At 34.5% G+C, this 23,994-nt stretch overlaps 1 protein-coding gene across 6 annotated transcripts in view; it reads right to left on the bottom strand.

Annotated features, from left to right (window-relative positions):
• The window catches only part of ADGRL3 (adhesion G protein-coupled receptor L3), a 956,872-nt gene that overhangs the window by 94,236 nt on the left and 838,642 nt on the right, over positions 1-23,994 (bottom strand). For all 6 annotated transcript variants that reach the window (XM_070372463.1, XM_070372465.1, XM_070372461.1 and 3 more), the window contains 3 exons: positions 21,971-22,191; positions 4,302-4,368; positions 2,933-3,024 (listed from right to left, as the gene is read on the bottom strand). In XM_070372463.1, coding sequence (XP_070228564.1) covers positions 2,933-3,024; positions 4,302-4,368; positions 21,971-22,191 — 380 coding nt within the window. The remainder of the gene's footprint in view (positions 1-2,932; positions 3,025-4,301; positions 4,369-21,970; positions 22,192-23,994) is intronic.

Below are 23,994 nucleotides of genomic sequence, written 5' to 3'. Positions count from 1 at the left end.
AAATGTTCTTCAAATTCTATAAAGTTCTAAGAAATATTTTCTTGAGACTTTTTTTTTAATTTTCTCTATCCCACATGTCCTCATAACCTGTAGATGACCATTTTTCTTACTTTGTAGAGGAGAATAGACAGAAATTCCTCAATTTACTGTTCCACTCTGGTTCTACCACATATGTACATCATACCTATTAACTATTTTATCCATTCTGAGTAGAAAAGAATTCCCCTGGCTGGTTTATGGTATCTCAGTACAAAAGTGTCTCATGAAATCGAATGAAGTGGAATTATCGTCCCACTATTCTGGATCTCATTCCCCTATGTTCCTTGGATCATGATTATAGCACATATTCCCTTTCCTCTATTTCTAACCACTTTTAAAACTGGTTCTTTCCTATCAGCATATCCATATGCATATCTTTCCATCTTAAAACTACCCTCTGTATTCTCTATAACAGCTACCTTATTTATCTCCTTGTACTTTATTGACTTTTCCTTAAAAACCATCATCATTACATTCATGATTACATTCCTCTGCTCATTTGATGGTATGTATGCTTCATTATTGTACCCATTTTAAAGAAGAGAGAAAGGCTCAAACTTGCCAATGGCTGTAAACTATAAAGGAATTTATACAGAATTCAAATCAAGACAGCATCATTTAAGGCTTTATTTTGCTTCATAATATAAAATTTGATGCCTTCTATACTATGACATGTAATTATCACTTTTGTGTGCTTGTTTTTCTAATTAGTAATATCACAGAGATTCAACTCATATTACCTAAAGAAATACATATGAATAATGAGAAAACAAATATATCTTTTAAAATATGTGACTGTACTAAGTTCAAGACATTTCTAAAATTTTTAATTTGGTAAAAGCTGTCACATAAATATCAAAGTGTTATTCACTTATTTCTGATAGTACTTTAAAATGTAACAAAAATGATAATAAAATATTAAATGCATTTTTATATTACATAAAGATACATATAAAGATATAATTTATATGAAAGTGAGTACAAATATGCTAAGATAAAGAAGTTATATTTTATGTGCCTATATAATTGATTTAAATTCAATACCATTAGGAACAAAGAGTCCAAGGAACCATAATGACATTTTAGAAGGGCAGTCTAGTTGTACATAATTCAAAAGTGTAATGACTCAACTAAGTAATATTAAACTACAAAAGACTATTACTCACAGTAGATAAGTTCTAGTTTACTACATTATATTTTTATTTTTTCTAACCCTTTAGCTACTTTTTCAACTGTTATAGACAGAAGATCCCTTAAACCAAATTAAGCACTTAATTTCAATGCACTTTTGTCACTACAGTCTTTAATGCATTACTTTATTCTGAAAACACATTGAGGACTAACTGTGGGCAAGGAACTATGTCAGGTGCTAAACGTAAGTCGATGAGAAATGGGTGACAGAGCTGCTATCTGAGGTAGTTCAAGGAGAATGTCAGTAGCACATGAAAGTTACAGGCAACCTCATTAAACCTCTGAAAGTACATTCATTTAAATAAAAACATTTAACCAGTTTATACGTAGCATAGGCAATCACTTACAAAAGCTACTTAATACAGACTATATGTTAATAACTAAAGTACATCTCCATACTATTCTTTTTTTTTAATTTTTATTTTATTTTTAAACTTTACAAATTGTATTAGTTTTGCCAAATATCAAAATGAATCCGCCACAGGTATATATGTGTTCCCCATCCTGAACCCTCCTCCCTCCTCCTTCCCCATACCATCCTTCTGGGTCGTCCCAGTGCACTAGCCCCAAGCATCCAGTATCGTGCATCGAACCTGGACTGGCAACTCGTTTCATACATGATATTATACATGTTTCAAGGCCATTCTCCCAAATCTTCCCACCCTCTCCCTCTGCAACAGAGTCATACTATTCTTTCTCAAATGTCACACCCTTTAAGGGAATAAGACAAAGTTCTTGGTTATACTAAAGAACTTTTTTTTTTTCCCAGAAAATGTAAATTGGATTCTTTTTGTGTATATATAAAAGAAGTACTACTAGGGAGGAAAGGAATGTGGATATTTTCTTATCTCTGCATGTTTCAGATTTTTTGAGCATAAAAAAGCAGATTTTCGTTAAAGGATAAACCTTGAGAGTTAAAAGATGATTGCATACTGAGAGTCTTCTGGTGGGGTTTACTTCCCAAGAGATTTGTTAACATTTCAAAGAAGGTAAAATCTGGAGCATTACATTTGTATACCATAAGATTTTACATTAGGGAGATGTTAAGTTTCTCTTTCTCTCTCAGGAGGACAGAAGGGCAGCAGTATAAGAATTCCTCCGTAAACACCCAGATTAATAATTTCTGGGTTCCTCCCCTGTAGTATAAACATCCTCCTTTGGTACTTGCAGGTGGCACCATCTTGCTCTCTTCCCACTGCTCTGAAGTAGGAGATGGAATGTTGAGCACTGGTGTGGCTATTACTCTACGAAACAGGAGTCTGCCCAATATAGTAACTACGTATTTGTTCCTGGACAAAATAAATAAATGCATCTAATAAAAACTTGGTCTTCCCTGGTAGCTAAGTTGGTAAAGAATGTAACTGCAGTGTAGGAAACCCAGGTTCGATCCCTGGGTTGGGAAGATCATGGGGTCACAAAGAGTCATGCATGACTGAGAGACTAACACAGTTTCAATAAAAAACTTATCATTTTTTAAATTATAATTTAGGGGGGAAAAAGTCTCTTTGAAGACAAAGCTTCACTATACTTATTTTCAGGCAGATCAAGTCACCGCAGTAGTCAGTAAATGATCTTATTCAGCAAATAAAATACATTGATCTTTATCATTTTGTCATAAATATCTCAATACAATTAAAAGCTTGAATAGTTTAGTGTATCAAGGTAAGGTAGACTAAAGAAAAGCAAAAGAAAAGTTACTTACTTGATATTATCAAGACAGCCAGATTCAGGTTTCAGAATGGCAGTGTGATGAAACATTTTATATAAAGCAATCCCAAGGAAGATTACATTAAGCTGGAATGTAAAAGGTACTGTTATGTAGCATAACTGGAGTAGAAAAAAAAGTAAGTCTATTTTCTGTGACAGATGAGTTGTTCTGGGAAATTAGCTCTCATAAAATAATTGGATCACAGATAATCATCTAGTCTTTTTGTAAAGGCAGCTTGGAAACTTGAGATACCAGAGGATTACAAAGCATTGATATGCCAAATGCAAATAGAAAATCAGCAGCAGTTGGAATGATGCTGTAGAACTATAAAACAATTCAAAGTCAAGTATATGTTTATAAAAAAGACAATATCTATTCCAGGTTGATATTATATCCACCCTCCAAACATGGACCTTAACTTATTGTTCAAATGCTGCATTACAAAACTAATATTCAAAATCATAATATTTGTGAATAGCTAGATCAAAAGGGTTATAAAATGCTGGTTAAATTCTCATGCTACAACAAACTAGAATTAAAGTAGTGGGCACCCCCAATGACATTTTTATATCACTGGACCAAGACAGACCGTATGACTGCAAATAAAACAAAACAAACCACATGTTAAAATGCCCTTGTTACCTGCTTTGTTTATACTTCAGAACTTGGGGCAACCTTGTATTTTAAAATGATAAGCATAAATAATGATACCAACAATAGTATCTAAATTAGGATAAACAATTCATATTTGAAAGATACTATGCATTTAAAAATAAAAAAGAAAGCATGATTCCAGAATGTTTGCCTAACTTATTTGTCATTCTCAAGTAAAATCCTCTTAAATTTTATTTATTTATTTTTTTATCTTTTTATTTTAAAAAAAAATCACATGCTCCCCTTAAATCCTCTTAAATTTTAAAGTTTTTGAAATTTATATAAAAACAGAATTGGAAGGAACAGGAAGGTTATTTATTTATTTTTTTTTGCCACATTTCCAATTTGATTCCATTCATAATTCAAATTATCCAAATGAAAAAGAAAGAAAATGTACTACTGTCAAACAAAGTCATCACTGTTTAAAACCTATAAAACCAAATGGATTATGCTAGATCAGGTTCCTGAGGAGCTATAATAACTGCATAAACTTGTGCAAATGCATGTTTTCTGCTCCCGAGGGTTTTGATTAAGCATTTTACAATATAAAAGTAGACTAATGAGTGTCTAATTGCTTGAGTTATGTAGTGTCAAATAAATACATGCTTACCCCCAAATTAATCTATGTAAATTAAAGATAGCCAGCATAGGGAGAGTGAAAGTTTTATTTCTTGACTTGGGAAACACATAGTTAATTAGGAGTTCTCACCATAATTATCAAGGTCGCTGGTCCTATAAAACTCCAAATGAAGTAGGTGTCAAGTCGGAGCCAACATCTGCAATGAAACACAGGGAGAGAAGGCATTTAAGGACTGGCTATGGGACATACATCAAGAGTGAGTGAGTGACAGAGAAGAATGTGAGCTGCAAAGCATTCCACTGGGAGACAGGAAATATTACACTGCTTGTTCATTTAAATGCTGAATTATGTGCCCAATTTCTGACAGCACTATTGATGGAATAAGATAATTACCCCTGGAGGAAGCAGGAATAAATGGCACTGGGCCTATTTGCTGGGGCCTTTTGTGTCTGTCACAGAAATCTTAAGAAAAGAAAGAAAGAAAGAGCCATACATATAGCCATTAAGTCGAGTAGCTTTAAGCTATCCTTTTCTCTCCAATTATGGTGCTACATAACCTGTCTATCAGCTGTCAGGTAAAGTGACATTTTCCTGTCAAGAAGATCTGAGGAGATTCAGTACAAAGAAGAAATAAATTTGGTATCAGAAGACTGAAGTTTAATTAGGTTGGGCAGCCAACCTTTGAGAGTTCTTGAGTCTTAAAAAGTGCATTGTTACTGCTAGTGCTTCTGAGGTTGCAAATGATCCTTAGCATTCCATGAAGTTGATTCATGACCCAAAAGTAAATTATTAATCACTTAATTTCAGTTACATTTAATACTCCCCCAATTCTTAAAGCCTTTGGGAAATTACATTTTCTTTCTTCAGGATGACAGGAAGACAAAATGGAAGTGACTATTATGAGAAAGATTAATGTAAATCTTGAATAAATTACCTTTGATGTTAAAAATCATATCTTAAATTATTTGCCATGTGGATATATTTGAAGCATAATTAAAAAAAAACAAACTAGAAAATAGTTCAGTGGTGTGCTAAGCATTCTAAAACAGCATGTATGTTGTCTGAAGTATGTAAATATTTCTCATTATGTAACTACTCATTAAATCTCAACAATAATGGAGAACCAGAAAAGCTATGAAGAAATTTATGTATGTCAATACAGCAACAAATTAAAAAAATTTTTCTATACATGTGATGAAATGTTATAAAGTAGTGAAGAGTAAGGGTCTTTATATGTCAGTAAAATAGATCACAGGAACAAAGTTTAGTGAAAAACTAAAGTGACATAGCTATATGAACTATAATATTCATATTTTGACAGATATATTTAAATATGAATGCAATTTTTTAAATTAATTGGGAAAAAATCACCGAACTCAGGTTAGTGATTGCCTCTCATATGGGTATACAGAGGACTAGAAATGCACAAAAGAGGTGTTAGCTATATGCTTCATTTTTCAAATTCCTGAAAGCTACCTGCCAAAATACTAACAGTTTTATCATCTGAGCAATAGGGCCAGTGAGGTTTATTATTATTTTTTTTCTTTTTACTTTTAAGTAACTTAAATTTTTTATAAAGGTTAAAAGTTAGATTTTTTAAGTAAAGAAATAATCAAATGCCCTGAAAAAACCTGATTTTAAAACAAGAAAATTGGGCTTTATTCTATAAAGTAAAATATTTGCAAATAATTTACACTGGGATATATTTGCAGTCCAATAAGAAACTGACTACAAGTTCATCTTTTTACATAATTTTTCTTCATTCACAATAAACATAATAATCATATTTGAAAAAATGTTAGAGAAGCAATCAATACTCAAACTACTAGCCATTAATTTGTTTGAGTACTTAGTAAACTTTTTGTTGTGCTGTTGTTAACAAAGTTTGGCCATGGAAAAATAAAAGTGTGGTATTGGCAATAAGCAGAAACAAACCAGGGAACTCAACGATTGAAATACGAACACTGTCTTCATTCTGACTATAGGCTAGTTTGTTACCCCTCTAATAATGAGTTTGTGTGTGTTGCCGGGAGACCAAAGCAGAGGAAATATCCATGGGTCTTTCAGGGTTTTCAACAAGGATTATATTTTCCCACAAATTAAGATCAATAAAGGACAAAGCATAATATTTTCCCAGATTAAACCATACATAAGCACACGTGCACACACACACATACACACACAGACACAGAGTCCAAGAATGTTGCTAAAAAGCCAGGCTCCTCTGTCCATGGGATTCCCCAGGAAAGAATACTGGACAGGGTTGCTATTTCCTTCTCCAAGGGGTCTTCCCAAGCCAGGGATTGAACCCAGGTCTCCTGCATTGCAGGCAGATATTTTACCATCTGAGTTACCAGGGAAGACCTCTGAAATTATAGCAGCATGATATTCTAACAGCACATTTAAGAGTGCCTGTTATTAGTATAGCCCCTGTTCATGTGGAGGTCAAACAAGTTTTTGAGAGTTAATCTGAGAACCAAAACACATTCTCTGCAAATTTTTTCAAAGAGAAATGTATTTCGAGGATTTCTGAGAACAGTTACTGTACAGGTTAAGTATAGTAGTTTTAATTACAATATTGCAGAGTATCTTGGATTAAGTAGGAAATTTAAAAAACTTTACATAATCTCACCAAATGTGTTGTTAAAATAACATATTAAATTTTAGTCTTACAAAACTTTTATACTTTTTTGAAAAAAATGTCTTCTCTACTTAGCAAATGCTTTGTTTGGAAATAGATGTGCTTTTGGCATAGTGATCTCTAAATGTAGAAGTGAAATTACTTTAGAAGTTTTCTTTGGGGAGGAGGGTAAAAAAAATTCTTCAATATCTATTTGGTATAAATAAAATTACTATATAAGTGTTTTTTTAAATTTTTTTGAAAGAAAATTCTTCAATATCTTTTCAGTACAATAGATTTAAATTCCCTGGAGAACTAAACAGCGAATGAGGCAATATGAAAGACTTAACATGTGCTGAATAAATCATCCATCCCTAAGGGCTGCCTGGGCCTGACTATCTTCTGGAAGGCAATGTGGCAAGAATTCCTTTTCTAATTCAATTGCCATATGGCCATACCTGCTGTTTCTGGCTGCACGCTGGCTTTCTCAAAAGTTTCTGTATTTCCTCTCTTTCTCATTAACTATCTCAAAAGTTTGTGTGATTTGTGCCCTGAGTTTCCTATGCCAGTGTTGAAAGAACTCACCCTGGCTTTAAGGTCAGGGAGAATACAGACATCTCTCAGTATCCATGGGAATTGGTTCTAGGACCCCAAACCCTCAATCCACAGATGCTCAGGTCCCTTACAGCTGGTCCTCCTTTTTTATAGATGCTGAACCCATGGATCTGGAAGGCCAGCTGTATTATGTGGGTGTTTTTACATGCCTGGACACATACAGTCCACCTCGTAGTATTCCAAAAGTCTAGACAATTCAATGTCACTTAGATACAATGTAAAACCATTAATTAAGGAAAGACAAATGTTAAAGGAACAATGTATTGCACTAAACACATTAAAGTCTAGTTTGCAAATGACTGCATAGATCTGCCACTGAAAAATATGATTTATCTGAAAATTTCCTTTATTCACTAAGCATCATTTAATTTGTGAAATTGTTAATTTTGTACTTAGTCACTCAATCATGTCCAACTCTTTGTGACCCCACGGACTGTAGCCAACCAGGCTCCTTCGTCCATGGGGATTCTCTAGGCAAGAATACTGGAGTGGGTTGCCATGCCTTCCTCCAGGGGATCTTCCCAACCCAGGGACTGAATCCAGGTCTCCTGCATTGCAGGCAGATTCTTTACCATCTGAGCCACCAGGAAGCCACTTTTGTTTAATTTTTAAGATTATATCAATTCTTTTCTAATGAACTTCTGTCATTTATATATAATCTATACATTAGGTTTATAGCAGTACTATAACGAGAGAGATAATCCGCTGTTGAAAGAGCAAGTGTATTCTGATGACACAACATGCTTATTTGACTCAAGTTTGGAAAACCTTGTAAGACCAGATATATCCTGTAATTAAAAGAGAACTTGTCACAAACCATAAACTTTGACTTTTCCTCCCATGTACCTATACAAAGATGTCATCAAATTTTTGTAGCAATTTTAAAAAATTATAAAATCAGCATATATTGCCAAATATTTGAAAAAGTCTTACTACATTAATTCAAGTTTATTGGTTTAATATGCTAAAGAAGTAATGCTAATTTACATAGCTAAATTATCATTTTCTTCTAGAATTGTCTTCTTCCAAAATATAAGAAACATTTGCAAATTAGATGATAATTTGGCCACCTCATGCAAAGAGTTGACTCATTGGAAAAGACTCTGATGCTGGGAGGAATTGGGAGCAGGAGGAGAAGGGGACGACAGAGGATGAGATGGCTGGATGGCATCACTGACTCAATGGACGTGAGTCTGAGTGAACTCCGGGAGTTGGTGATGGACAGGGAGGCCTGGCGTGCTGCGATTCATGGGATCGCAAAGAGTCGGACACGACTGAGTGACTGAACTGAACTGAACTGACAGGTATTGATATCTGGATCAGTCTCATATAAAAATATCAATTACCAATCCAGCAAGTACTACCTTAAAGTTTACCCAGAAAACAGAAAAATAAAAATAATGAAACAAATTCATTTCTCAAAACAAGACCAGAGAAAACCATACTTCTAAAGCTAATTCTCTTCTACTAAAATATTCCTCACTGGTTTTCTTTTACTCTTTGCAACCCCATGGACTATATAGTCCATGGACTTCTCCAGGCCAGAATACTGGAGTGGGTAGCTTTTCCCTTCTCCAGGGGATTTTCCCAACCCAGGAATCGAACAGAATCTCCTGCATCACAGGCAGATTCATTACCAACTGAGCTATGAGGGAAGCCCTTTCACAAGAAAAACGGTACTGAAGAATTTATTTACAGGGCAACAATGAAGAAACAGATGTAGAGAATAGACTTATGGACACTGGGCAAGGGGAGGGGAGGAGAGGATGAGATGTATGGAAAGAGAAACATGGAAACTTACATTACCATGTGTAAAACAGATAGCCAACAGGAATTTGGGAATTTGCCGTATAGCTCAGGAAACTCAAACAGGGGTTCTGTAACAACCTAGAGGGGTGGGATGGGGAGAGAGATGGGAAGGAGTTCCAAAACGGAGGGGATATATGTATACCTATGGCTGATTCATGATGAGTTTAGTAGAAAACAGCAAAATTTTGTAAAGCAATTATCCTTCAATAAAAAATAAATTAATAAACACACACACACAAAAACATGAATGATTCTGTGTTTAGAAAAATGGTAAAACCAATTGCCCAATATATATAAATGTTACCAAAAACATATGACTTATAATGCTTTTAGAATCCAGAAACACTGCATTAGTACAGTTCCTTATTCAAAGTTACCATGTTTAATACAGTGCCGCTTAATTAAGAGGCCATGGTGCACTGTATTTTTTTGCCTATTTATTCACTTTTATCAAAGTAGACATCTAACTATGAACCATTTTTTTGAAGTAATGTAAATTAACAATGGTATTTGCTTCATTTTCTGCAAACTCTAAATCACAGACAAAACTGCCCTTGATGAAGTATTAAATGTAACCAGCAAACAATCTTCGCTACTGGTAGATCATAAACTTTACATGGTCTCATCATATCAGGTTGTTTATGAAAGTTTGTAAACTACATATTTGTCTTTTTTCTGTAACATATGCAGATCTCTGTATATTTGTACTACATATATCTGGCAAGATTGAGAAAGAAAAGAAGGAATAAGGAGAATTGAGGGAAGAAAGGAGAGAAGAGGAAAAAGGACAGATATATACTTCAAGCATAAATCTAGTTCTAAGCTTACTGAATAATACACCTGCTAAGGATTTTGTTAATGTAATTTATATCACAATACACTGTTCCATCTAAACTTGAAATACTTTGCAAGTACATAAACTGGAAAATAGATTGGCAGAGTGATGTAGGAATAGAATGTGATCCACTGGTACTCCAGATTAGCATTTGTAGTTCAGCTCTACTTTTGCATCTGATACATCTCATACACCAAATATAGGTTATGTTGTCTTCATATACCCAATATGCACTTATTTTTTAAAAATAAGTGATTCATTATTTCTTCAGCAAAATACATCCTATAACTTTATGGTGGACTACAAAGGTAAGAAAAGTGCTATTATAATTTATTAATAGTAAATACTGGAATAATCCCTATAGTCCCATGTTGCTTAAACTAACAGGAGGCAGTAGCATAAGAATTGCAATCATTACTTTTATAAATGGTTGCTTTTAATAAAATTTATTTTGCAATTAAAACTATGTTGCTAATCATAGTTTGTATCCCAGTTGAATAATAGCACCAGTAATATACAATAAATGTTTATATATGCCAGATATTTTACATACACTTATTTGTTGCTGTTGTTGTCTAGCCAGTAAGTCATGTTTGACTCTTTTGAGACCCCATGGATTGCAGCCTGCCGGGTTATTCTGTCCATGGGATTTCCCAGGGAAGAATACTGGAGTGGGTTTCCATTTCCTTCTCCAGGGGATCCTCTTGACCCAGGGATCAAACTTCCATCTCCTGAATTGGCAGGCAAATTCTTTACCACTGACTCACCAGGGAAGCCCACATGCACACATAATTAAATATATATATATATATATGCCCACACATACATACACATATGTACTTACTCATACACACACAATTTCAAATATTGCAGTAGTTTTGCAAGGTACTTATATAATAGCCCTCATATTACAAATTAGAAAATGAAACTAACTTGTTCACAGCCACATCACTCATAATTAGTTGAGCCTGAATTTGATTCTAGTCTACCTGACTCCAAAGTCCTTTAACCTAGTGTTTCTCAAAAAGAATAAACACACAAGATATAAAATAATAAAATCTAAGTTTTGTTGACAATTCTAAATGATTAGATGAGAAATGTATATGTTGCACATAAATCACAGATTGCCCAAGTAAAAATATTAGATCTTTGCAATTATAAATTGATCACTTGATAAGATATTATACTTCTTTGGTTCCAGTAAGAAGTTAAGTCCTACATTTGACATCAGTCACATTTTCTAAATAACAAGACAGTAGTCTTGATGTTCTGTGATAGAGCTAAATCTTTAAACAAAAAAAAATATGCTGAACCCTAAATTCTTATATACTGCATACAGTGATAATCTCATGCTCAATGCAGGTTCCTGGGTGATGAAATGATGATATAATAAGCCCTCAGTCTCTGTAATTCATACATAAAACATGCTCTTGGCTTTAACAACATAACATATAACACACAGAGCACTCCTCACACACATATTGAATGATTAGCTTGATATATGTCGATGATAAATACTGGTTCATTATCTATATTATCTCCCCCTGGCCAACTTAAAGTCAAACATGCCTGGTGACAACATATTCAATGAGGTAAATGCTTCATGTTAATGCAATATTAAAAGTAGGAATATTTTATATATAATAATATGATTAGATAAATATTTCAGATGAATATATAATGTTCTATGTGTAGGATAAAGTGCTTAGACATTGTAAATGTATTGAATAAACCTATGCATATAACTTTAAGATACTATCAAGGATAATGTTCCTTGGCTGGCTTCCTTCTTGAATGATAATATAATCCAGTATTTTAAAAATCAATAATCAATTTTCTGTTCAAATGATTATGCAGGTTAGAGAATGAAACTAAAATAAAGAAACTGGAGGGGGGATTTTAACTAGCAGAGGAGAGACTATGCTTTTTAGAGCTGTTGTTAAGCTTGCTAGGAAGACAAATCTAAGACTTAATAGATGATTTATAATAATTTTCAGATCATAAAATTGATTTCAATTATCTTTAAGAGCTCAGTTATGCTTCAAGAACTCAAGGATGTTCTGGTCCATTATAAATGTTCATGACCTAATCAACGTCTTTCAGAAACCTCTTACCAATTTTTGAACTTGCACTTTAATTCCTGGGCTATTCTCTGAGGTTTACTACTTCCCAGCACTCTCCCTTCTCCTCCTGTTGGAACGGACTTCCTTACAGCCCTTTTTCAATCTACCCATCACTTTAACCACTGCTTTTACTGCCCTAAACTTAGATTTCAAGGAAAGTGCTATAAAATATAAATGCATTTTTTTCCTTTGAATAAAAATTAACTGTTCAAACAGTTTACATTTGGGGAGGTAATACTGAGGTAAATAAAGTTTACAGGAACTGATTAGTTTCAGGTCATAAAATCAAACTATTTATCACAGAATTTCCACATCAGTTCTGTTTTAATTATTAAGTCAACTTTTTATCTTTTGACAGAATCATACTCAATGGCTTCACTGAATATCTATATAAATAGTAGTATGGATGCATGCCTGCATGCTAAGTCGCTTAAGTCATGTCTGACACTGTGTGATCCTATGGACTGTAGCCCGCCAGGCTTCTCTGTTCATGGATTCTCCAGGCAAGAATGCTGGAATAGGTTGCCATGCCCTCCTCCAAGGGACCTTCCCAAACCAGGGATCAAACCGGTGACTCCTGCATCTCGTGCATTACAGGTGGATTCTTTACTGCTGAGCCACTGGGAAAGCCCGAAATAATAGTATAAGAGAGACTAAAGGAAGATATAAAAGAAGACAGAAAATGGAAAAAATCCCATAGTTAGTACAATTTAGACCTGTGGTCTACTAGCTGAGGGCTTTTTTTTTTTTTTTTTTAACAATTGTATTGAAATTTTAATTTGATTTTCTAAGTATCTTATAATTGTGACTAAATGTAATTCTAAGTAAATTGTCTCAAGAATAATGTCAACACAGATTAAAAGATTTCATTAAACACTATCATGAAATAATGAGATTCTCTTATAAACTTTGCAAATTGATGGCACACTAAGCAATTTCTCAAAATCAAATTATGTATGCTTTGTGTGTCAGTATGTGTTTTGTACATAATAATCAATTCAACAACTCTAATAACTTTCATAGAAAAACACATCATAATCCATCAGCCAGATGGAATATGATAGTTACCTCTATCTGTATCAAAATAACATTTATTTAATCTACAAAAACAGTTTTGTCTCCCATTTTATCTCCTACCATTGATATGATTCTGTCTGTACTTTTTAGAAATTTAAGCTATTATTATTAAAGATTTCAGAAATAAAACCTTATGGCTACCATAATAAAATACATTAAGAACACTAAGATGAGAAAAAAAGAAAGAGAAACCTGTTATTTGGAATATTGTAATATATATTCAATGGTTTTATTCTAGATGTAATCAAGCAGTTGAGGCTAACAAGTAAAAATGCATGATAAAATTCCAAAATAAGTAAAATAGACATCTAAGACAAAAATTTTACTGTATCAATTTTAATGACAATTTACAAAAAAATGTGTGACAATATGTCTTTGATTTCTGGCTAATTGCTGTTTATTATGACTGTGGACTTACATATTTGTACTAAAAACATCAATGTAGCATATAAGGAGGTAACATTGGCAAAAAAAACCCCAAATAAACACTTAAGTATGATGAGCAGGAAGAAGGAAATGCCATTAGAAATAAAAGAAATAAGCAATAGTAACAGAAATGAGACAACAAAGACAAATTTAATAATAAGCTTGAAAACTTCCCTAAAACGGGGAAGGAAATAATCGCCCCAGTCCAAGAAACCCAGAGAGTCCCAAGGCAAAACACTCTAAGACACATATTAATCAAATTAACAAAGATCAAACACAAAGAACAAATATTAAAAGCAGCAAGGGAAAAACAACAAATAACACACAAGTGGATTCCCATAAGGATAACAGCTGATCTTTCAATAGAAACTCTTCAGGCCAGAAGGGAATGGCAAGACATACTTAAAGTGATGAAAGAAAATAACCTACAGTCCAGATTACTGTACCCAGCAAGGATCTCATTCAAATATGAAGGAGAAATCAAAAGCTTTCAGTTCAGTTCAGTTCAGTCACTCAGTCGTGTCCGACTCTTTGCGATCCCATGAATCGCAGCACGCCAGGCCTCCCTGTCTATCACCAACTCCCGGAGTTCACTCAGACTCACGTCCATCGAGTCAGTGATACCATCCAGCCATCTCATCCTCTGTTGTCCCCTTTTCCTCCTGCCCCCAATCCCTCCCAGCATCAGAGTCTTTTCCAATGAATCAACCCTTCGCATGAGGTGGCCAAAGTACTGGAGTTTCAGCTTTAGCATCATTCCTTCCAAAGAAATCCCAGGGCTGATCTCCTTCAGAATGGACTGGTTGGATCTCCTTGCAGTCCAAGGGACTCTCAAGAGTCTTCTCCAACACCACAGTTCAAAAGCATCAATTCTTCGGTGCTCAGCCTTCTTCACAGTCCAACTTTCACATCCATACATGACCACAGGAAAAAACATAGCCTTGACTAGATGAACCTTTGTTGGCAAAGTAATGTCTCTGCTTTTGAATATGCTATCTAGGTTGGTCATAACTTTCCTTCCAAGGAGTAAGCGTCTTTTAATTTCATGGCTGCAGTTACCATCTGCAGTGATTTTGGAGCCCCAAAAAATAAAGTCTGATAAGAGAATTCAGCACCACCAAACCAGCTCTCCAACAAATGCTAAAGGATATTCTCTAGACAGGAAACACAAAAAGGATGTATAAACTCGAACCCAAAACAATCAAGTAAAGAGCAATGGGATCATACTTATAAATAATTATCCTTGAATGTAAATGGGTTGAATGCCCCAACCAAAAGACAAAGACTGGCTGAATGGATACAAAAACAAGACCCCTACATATGTTGTCTACAAGAGACCCACCTCAAAACAGGGGACACATACAGACTGAAAGTGAAGGGCTGGAAAAAGATTTTCCATGCAAATAGGGACCAAAAGAAAGCAGGAGTAGCAATACTCTTATCAGATAAAATGGACTTTAAAACAAAGGCTGTGAAAAGAGACAAAGAAGGACACTACATAATGATCATAGGATCAATCCAAGAAGAAGATATAACAATTATAAATATATATGCACCCAACATGGGAGCACTGCAATATGTAAGACAAATGCTAACAAGTATGAAACGGGAAATTAACAATAACACAATAATAGTGGGAGACTTTAATACCCCACTCACACCTATGGATAGATCAACTAAACAGAAAATTAACAAGGAAACACAAACTTTAAATGATACAATAGACCAGTTAGACCTAATTGATATCTATAGGACATTTCACCCCAAAACAATGAATTTCACCTTTTTCTCAAGTGTGCATGGAACCTTCTCCAGGATAGATCACATCCTGGGCCATAAAGCTAGCCTTGGTAAATTAAAAAAAAAAATTGAAATCATTCCAAGCATCTTTTCTGACCACAATGCAGTAAGATTAGATCTCAGTTACAGGAGAAAAACTATTAAAAATTCCAACATATGGAGGCTGAATAACACGGTGCTGAATAACCAACAAATCACAGAAGAAATTAAAAAAGAAATCAAAATACGCATAGAAACAAATGAAAATGAAAACACAACAACCCAAAACTTGTAGGACACTGTAAAAGCAGTGCTAAGGGGAAAGTTCATAGCAATACAGGCATACCTCAAGAAACAAGAAAAAAGTCAAATAAAAAATCTAATTCTACACCTATAGCAACTAGAAAAGGAAGAAATGAAGAACCCCAGGATTAGTAGAAGGAAAGAAATCTTAAAAATTAGGGCAGAAATAAATGTAAAAGAAACAAAAGAGACCATAGCAAAAATCAACAAAGCCAAATCCTTTGAAAGGATAAATAAAATTGACAAACCATTACCCAGACTTATCAAGAAACAAAGGGAGAAAAATCAAATCAATAAAATTAGAAATGAAAATGAAGAGATCACAACAGGCAACACAGAAATACAAAAGACCATAAGAGACTACTGTCAGCAATTATATGCCAATAAAATGGACAATGTGGAAGAAATGGACAAATTCTTAGAAAAGTACAACTTTCCAAAACTGAACCAGGAAGAAATAGAAAATCTTAACAGACCCATCACAAGCATGGAAATTGAAACTGTAATCAGAATTCTTCCAGCAAACAAAAGCCCAGGTCCAGATGGCTTCAAAGCTGAATTCTACCTAAAATTTAGAGAAGAGCTAACACCTATCCTACTCAAACTCTTCCAGAAAATTACAGAGGAAGGTAAACTTTCAAACTCATTCTATGAGGCCACCATCACCCTAATACCAAAACCTGACAAAGACCCCACAAAAAAAGAAAACCACAGGCCAATATCACTGATGAACATAGATGCAAAAATCCTTAACAAAATTCTAGCAATCAGAGTCCAACAACACATTAAAAAGATTATACACCATGACCAAGTGGGCTTTATCCCAGGGATGCAAGGATTCTTCAATATCTGTAAATCAATCAATGTAATACACCACATTAACAAATTGAAAAATAAAAGCCATATGAGTATCTCAATAGATGCAGAGAAAGCCTTTGACAAAATTCAACATCCATTTATGATAAAAACTCTCCAGAAAGCAGGAGTAGAAGGAACATACCTCAACATAATAAAAACTATATATGACAAACCCACAACAAACATTATCCTCAATGGTGAAAAATTGAAAGCATTTCTCCTAAAGTCAGGAACAAGACAAGGGTGCCCACTTTCACCACTACTATTCAACATAGTTTTGGAAGTTTTGGCCACAGAAATCAGAGCAGAAAAAGAAATAGAAGGAATCCAAGTTGGAAAAGAAGAAGTAAAACTCTCACTGTTTGCAGATGACATGATCCTCTACATAGGAAACCTTAAAGACTCTGCCAGAAAATTACTATAGCTAATCAATGAATATAGTAAAGTTGCAGGATATAAAATCAACACACAGAAATCCCTTGCATTCCTATATACTAATAAAGAGAAAACAGAAAGAGAAATTAAGGAAACAATTCCATTCACCATTGCAACGAAAAGAATAAAATACTTAGGAATATATCTACCTAAAGAAACTAAAGACCTATATATAGAAAACTATAAAACACTGGTGAAAGAAATCAAAGAGGACACTAATAGATGGAGAAATATACCATGTTCATGGATTGGAAGAATCAATATAGTGAAAATGAGTATACTACCCAAAGCAATCTACAGATTTAATGCAATCCCTATCAAGCTACCAACGGTATTTTTCACAGAGCAGGAACAAATAATTTCACAATTTGTATGGAAATACAAAACACCTCGAACAGCCAAAGCAATCTTGAGAAAGAAGAATGGAACTGGAGGAATCAATCTGCCTGACTTCAGGCTCTACTACAAAGCCACAGTCATCAAGACAGTATGGTACTGGCACAAAGACAGAAATATAGATTAATGGAACAAAATAGAAAGCCCAGAGATAAATCCACGCACCTATGGACACCTTATCTTTGACAAAGGAGGCAAGAATATACAATGGAGAAAAGACAATCTCTTTAACAAGTGGTGCTGGGAAAACTGGTCAACCACTTGTAAAAGAATGAAACTGGAACGCTTTCTAACACCATACACAAAAATAAACTCAATGGATTAAAGATCTAAATGTAAGACCAGAAACTATAAAACTCCTAGAGGAGAACATAGGCAAAACACTCTCTGACATAAATCACAGAAGGATCCTCTATGACCCACCTCCCAGAATATTGGAAATAAAAGCAAAAATAAACAAATGGGACCTAATTAAACTTAAAAGCTTCTGCACCACAAAGGAAACCATAAGCAAGGTGAAAAGACAGCCTTCAGAATGGAAGAAAATAATAGCAAATGAAGCAACTGACAAACAACTAATCTCAAAAATATACAAGCAACTGCTACAGCTCAATTCCAGAAAAATAAACGACCCAATCAAAAAAATGGGCCAAAGAACTAAACAGACATTTCTCCAAAGAAGACATACAGATGGCTAACAAACACATGAAAAGATGCTCAACATCACTCATTATCAGAGAAATGCAAATCAAAACCACTATGAGGTACCATTTCACACCAGTCAGAATGGCTGTGATCCAAAATTCTACAAGCAATAAATGCTAGAGAGGGTGTGGAGAAAAGGGAATCCTCTTACACTGTTGGTGGGAATGCAAACTAGTACAACCACTATGGAGAACATTGTGGAAATTCCTTAAAAAGCTGGAAATAGAACTGCCTTATGACCCAGCAATCCCACTGCTGGGCATACACACTGAGGAAACTAGAATTGAAAGAGACACGTGTACCCCAATGTTCATCACAGCTCTGTTTATAATAGCCAGGACATGGAAGCAACCTAGATGTCCATCAGAAGATGAATGGATAAGAAAGCTGTGGTACATATACACAATGGAGTATTACTCAGCCATTAAAAGGAATACGTTTGAATCAGTTCTAATGAGGTAGATGAAACTGGAGCCTATTATACAGAATCAAGTAAGCCAGAAAGAAAAACACCAATATAGTATACTAACGCATATATATGGAATTTAGAAAGATGGTAACGATAACCCTGTATGAGAGACAGCCAAAAGAGACACTGATGTATGGAACAGTCTTTTGGACTCTGTGGGAGAGGGAGAGGGTGGGATGATTTGGGAGAATGGCATTGAAACATTTATAATATCATATAAGAAACGAATCACCAGTCCAAGTTTGATGTAGGGTACAGGATACTTGGGGCTGGTGCACTGGGATGACCCAGAGAGATGGTACGGGGAGGGATGTGGGAGGGGCAATCAGGATGGGGAACACGTGTACACCCATGGTGGATTCATGTTGATGTATGGCAAAACCAATTCAATATTGTAAAGTAATTAGCCTCCAATTAAAATAAATAATTTAAAAAAATAATACGCAATAAGATACATAATTCTATATACAGAAATTCTTCTGGTTGTATAGAAATTCTTTGCTTATATGTATTTTTAAACAATATCTTGATTAAACTCCCTAGAAAAACAGGTCTGTTCGTTTCAGCTTATCAAGTACATACAAATGACTGAATAACATTTCTTTTTCAACACGTGCTTCTTCAAAGAGCAAAACAGAACTCTATAGACACTGGGCTAGATGAAGTCCCAAAGGGGTAAGTCAAAAATTTTTTCCATGTATTTTGAAGGTCTGTCTCTGTACAATTTATTGAAAATATAAAAATGAGGCACTAACTGCTCTATGCCCACCTGTGATAGAGTTTTAGTACAATTTTACCTATCCTTTTCTATACTTCTTTCATTTATCCATTATTTTATCTGTATCTGTTTTACTTCTCCTTGTTTTGGGAAAAATCATAATGGTGAAACTGAATTATCACTAAGGCTTGTTTCAAATCAGTGCCTGGGAAATAAATTAGCCTCTATTCTTACAAAGTAATAATGTCAGTAAATGAGAGCTTCCAGGTATGGTACAGGAAATTAAAGCAATGATACCCAAGGCTTTAACAAAGTCACAAGAGAATATATAGTATTGATTCTAAGAAAAGATAGATAACAAATAACTGTGTCAGTCAATTTAATATATTAGAGTGGAAACATATTAATTAAAACAAAAATCCTATGATTTAAGGGCAATGTCTGCTAATGGGTTTCTTTCAGAAAGGATAAAAATATTCTAAAATTAGATAGTGGTGATGGATGCCTAACACTGAATATACTAAAAACAATGGAAGCATATTCTTTAAAAGGGTGAACTTTATGGCATGTAAACTATATCAATAAAAGATTTTAAATTAAATTCTATCATCTATCTAATCTCCATCTCCTAAAATGTCTTTACAGCAAAATATAGACAATAATTTTATCTAATCCTAATCTGGTCCATGATTGCCACTGAGATACACAAAATGACCTTAGATTTGACTACAATTCACAAGGTTTAGATTAAAAAATAATTACTACTAGCAATATTAGGCAAATGGTTTTATGTAGCCTGTCACTGTTCTCAATAAAAAATTCAACAGAAGTGATATGGTCTTCTTTTAAATACACTGTTGGTGCTTCTACACCAAAGCATGTTCTATTTTAACTATGCTCCTTGTAACTGTGGAGTCCTCTTGTCATTCCCTCCTGAATCTTCTCTTCTGGGAAATGAGCTGCTTTATTGCTAGCATATTCAGGCTGCTGACTGCTGGTGGAAAGTCATGAAATTTGGCTTATTAACTTCTGTATAAATTGATGTTATCTAACCTCATCTGGGCCTTCACTATTGCTTGGAAATCTTTTTATTAATATCTAATTGGCTCCTTAACACATTTTCCATAGTGCTCATTTCAAAGCTTTTCAAATCTCCTGTCTTTTCAACATGACCTCACCTGTTCATTCAGCAAAGATCAGCATCTCCTACTTGATGGAAAAATTCCTCCACTTCCAAATTTATCTTACCTGTTATTTTCTTCACACCTCAGAAGACAGGGGTCATCTGACTATTTCAAAAACATCCTAGTTTTAGTGGAAATAAACCTGACTTATTTCATTACATGTCTGCCACCATCTACTTCTATCATCATGGGCAAGGCAATTTACCTGGCTCCTGATTTTTTCATCTGTAAAATTAATGCCTTGGACTAGGTGAATTCTAAGGCCACTTTCAGTACTGAATCAAGGTTTTTCTCATCTTATGTCTAATCTATGCTTTTCTATCCCCCTGGGACCTTTCCTTTTCATTCAGCCTATATATGTTGAATACAAATGAGGCACAAGATACTTTCTGTCTGCTAATCTCCTCTTTCCAACTTGATTCTTCACACCCTAGATGTTCTTGCACCTGCACTTTTAAGAATTCTTCATCACTGGTATCATAAATTAATATTTGTACTATTTCTCAATCAAATGTTTTCAAGCTGTAGTTAACACATGAAGATTCTACTCTATTGCCACTGACTTATCTCTTCACATCTTCCAATTTGACTTCTGTTTCTAGCACTTTATCAAAATAGGACAAATGATTTTTCCTCCATGCTTACCCTACTTACATTATCTTGGACATAAAGTCCCACCTTGAAACTTTTTCTCACTTTCTCCATAGTTCAGAGGCTTTATTTTTCACCTCTCTTCCTTCTCTATTTTTAATTTCCTTCCTCAATCTATGACTTAAATGTGAGTATTCATCAGAGATGTCTTGTTCTTCTTTCTAAACTTTCTTCTCTGAAAACTAATTAATTCTCAGGATCCCAGTTATTATAATGATGTGAATTACAGGAATATTTTTCACTGAATTTCTTTCCATAATTATGCTTAACATCTCTATGGGTATGTCTCACCAGTTTGAAGGTATGTTGAAAATAAAGGTCATCACTAGACCCCAGTAGCTACCCAGGGAAAAAAGGGAAACCACAAGTTGCCCCTGATCCTATAAGTCTACCTTTCTATTAATGGTATAAGTTACTTTCTAGTGACTAGAATTGATATGTCAGGAAGGAGACAAGGTTTCAGTGTCAGAGACTAAAGTCTCCTCTGAATACACATGTTTAACATAGCTAATTCTTGATTTGGCAAAAGTCTCAATGCTCTGAAAGATATTAAAAGTATCGTCCCTTTACAATTACTCAAGTTTGTGATGTAGATGTGGAATCTCGGAATACTATCTCTTTTTACATAATAACAAAAGTACAACCCATGAATTGAATTATCCTCATTTGCTTCTATAGTTCTGTAATTTATTGCTGTAAGGTGATATAAAGATCTTAGTTTCTGAGAAAATTCAAAGTTTCAATTTCAACTAGATTTAAAAAGAAGAGAAAAAAGGAAAGAAAACATAAACTCACACTTTATCAGTTCCATAACTCCTATAGTCTACAGCAGCTGACACAGCCACAATGAGGGCAGGCATCCCATAGCCAACCAGGTAGAAGTATTTCCTTCGTGAATGTTCACTCTCAAAAACCTCTACCAGCATGATATAGAGCTGCACTCCCTCCAGGAACATCCAGGTGAAGGCAGCCAAGAAGAAGAAATGCAATAGGGCAGCAAAAACTGCACAGGCAATCTAGGGAAAGGAACACATGAGTCAGTCAGATAACTATCAAATGAAGTTTCAATTGCCATAAAGTTAAAATAAATATTTATCAAGACTACAGTAGTAAAATAGGTCTGCAAAAGAATTGAGACAAGATTCTTAAAATTCATATACTTAATTCATATATTAAAACCTAATCAAATATAACCTATATTTAAAAATCATCAGTTCAGTTCAGTTCAGTTCAGTCACTCAGTCGTGTCCGACTCTTTGCGACCCCATGGACTGCAGCATGCCAGGCCTCCCTGTTCAATGCCAACTCCTAGAGTCTACTCAAACTCATATCCATTGAGTCAGTGATGCCATCTAACCATCTCATCCTCTGTCGTCCCCTTCTCCTCTTGTGTTCAATCTTTCCCAGCATCAAGGTCTTTTCAAATGATCCAGTTTTTCGCATCAGGTGGCCAAAGTAATTGAGTTTCAGTTTCAGCTTCAGCATCAGTCTTTCCAATGAATATTCAGGACTAATTTCCTTTAGGATGGACTGGCTGGATCTCCCTGAAGTCCAAGGGACTCTCAAGAGTCCTCTCCAACACCACAGCTCAAAAGCATCAATTCTCAGCGCTCAGCCTTCTTTATAGTCCAACTCTCACATCCATACATGACTAATGGAAAAACCATAGCTTTGACTAAACAGACTTTTGTTGGCAAGGTAATGTCTCTGCTTTTTAATATGCTGTCTAGGTTGGTCATAACTTTCTTCCAAGGAGCAAGCATCTTTTAATTTCATAGCTGCAGTCACATCTGCAGTGATTTTGGAGCCCCCAAAAATAAAGTCTGTCACTGTTTCCACTGTTTCTTCATCTATTTGCCATATTTAACATTTGATTAATAATATATATGGATGAAAGCAGAGCATTATAATAAGAAAAAAGTATAACATGTAAGAAAAGGTTCTAAGAAGATTCTATTGATAATTATACTAGAGACTAGTCTAAAGGTTTTAAAATAGATCTCACAAATTTTTTTCTTGGTCCTGTATAAATAATCCTGTATTTATTAACATACTAAATTCTTCAATGTAAATGAAGGAGAAACACTAAAACCAAGGACAAAAATAGCTCAAAATAAAAATATAATAATTAAAATAGTTTATGAGATTATTACTTATTATTAATTGTTTATTTCTTCCTTGCCTTGTTTCAGAAAGGATTTAAGCTGAATTGCGAAGTTTGTACTGCAAAGATGTAAAAGTAGATCTGGTAAAAATAAACTGTTCCATAAGTGCTTTCATTTTCTTATTTTTTGTGTTATTTTACTAAATGCTGGTCTACACAAGCTTGGTAAAAAAGGCAGTTGGACCTTACTCTGTCATATTTTCTAAGGTACTACAAGTTTCAGCTGACCATATATTAATTTTCTTATGTCTGTTTCTGAAATTCTCATTCTTCTGGAGGGAAGTCTTTATTTTTTATGAGTCCTAAGTAAAATCTGTGGTTCCTATAAAAAAAAAGGCAACAAATTCATACAAATGATCTGATTAGTATGGATTCAATGATGAGTATAATCCTTGAGAAATGAGGCAAAAGGCAGGTCTATATCCTTGGGTTAGAGAGATGATGATGAAGGGGTGATAAGGAAGTCAGGCACCAAAGGAGCTAGAGAGAGAAAAGGGAAGTGAAAGTCACTCAGTTGTGTATTACACTTTGCAACCCCATGGGCTTTAGAAGCCTACCAGGCTCTTCTGTCCATGGGATTTTCCAGGCAAGAATATTGGAGCGGGTTGTCATTCCATTCTCCAGGTGATCTTCCCAACCCAGGAATTGAGTCCGT

Source organism: Bos mutus, chromosome 6 (assembly GCF_027580195.1).
Source record: "Bos mutus isolate GX-2022 chromosome 6, NWIPB_WYAK_1.1, whole genome shotgun sequence".
Classification (NCBI taxonomy): Eukaryota; Metazoa; Chordata; class Mammalia; order Artiodactyla; family Bovidae; genus Bos; species Bos mutus.
This window is presented reverse-complemented; position numbering and strand designations above follow the sequence as displayed.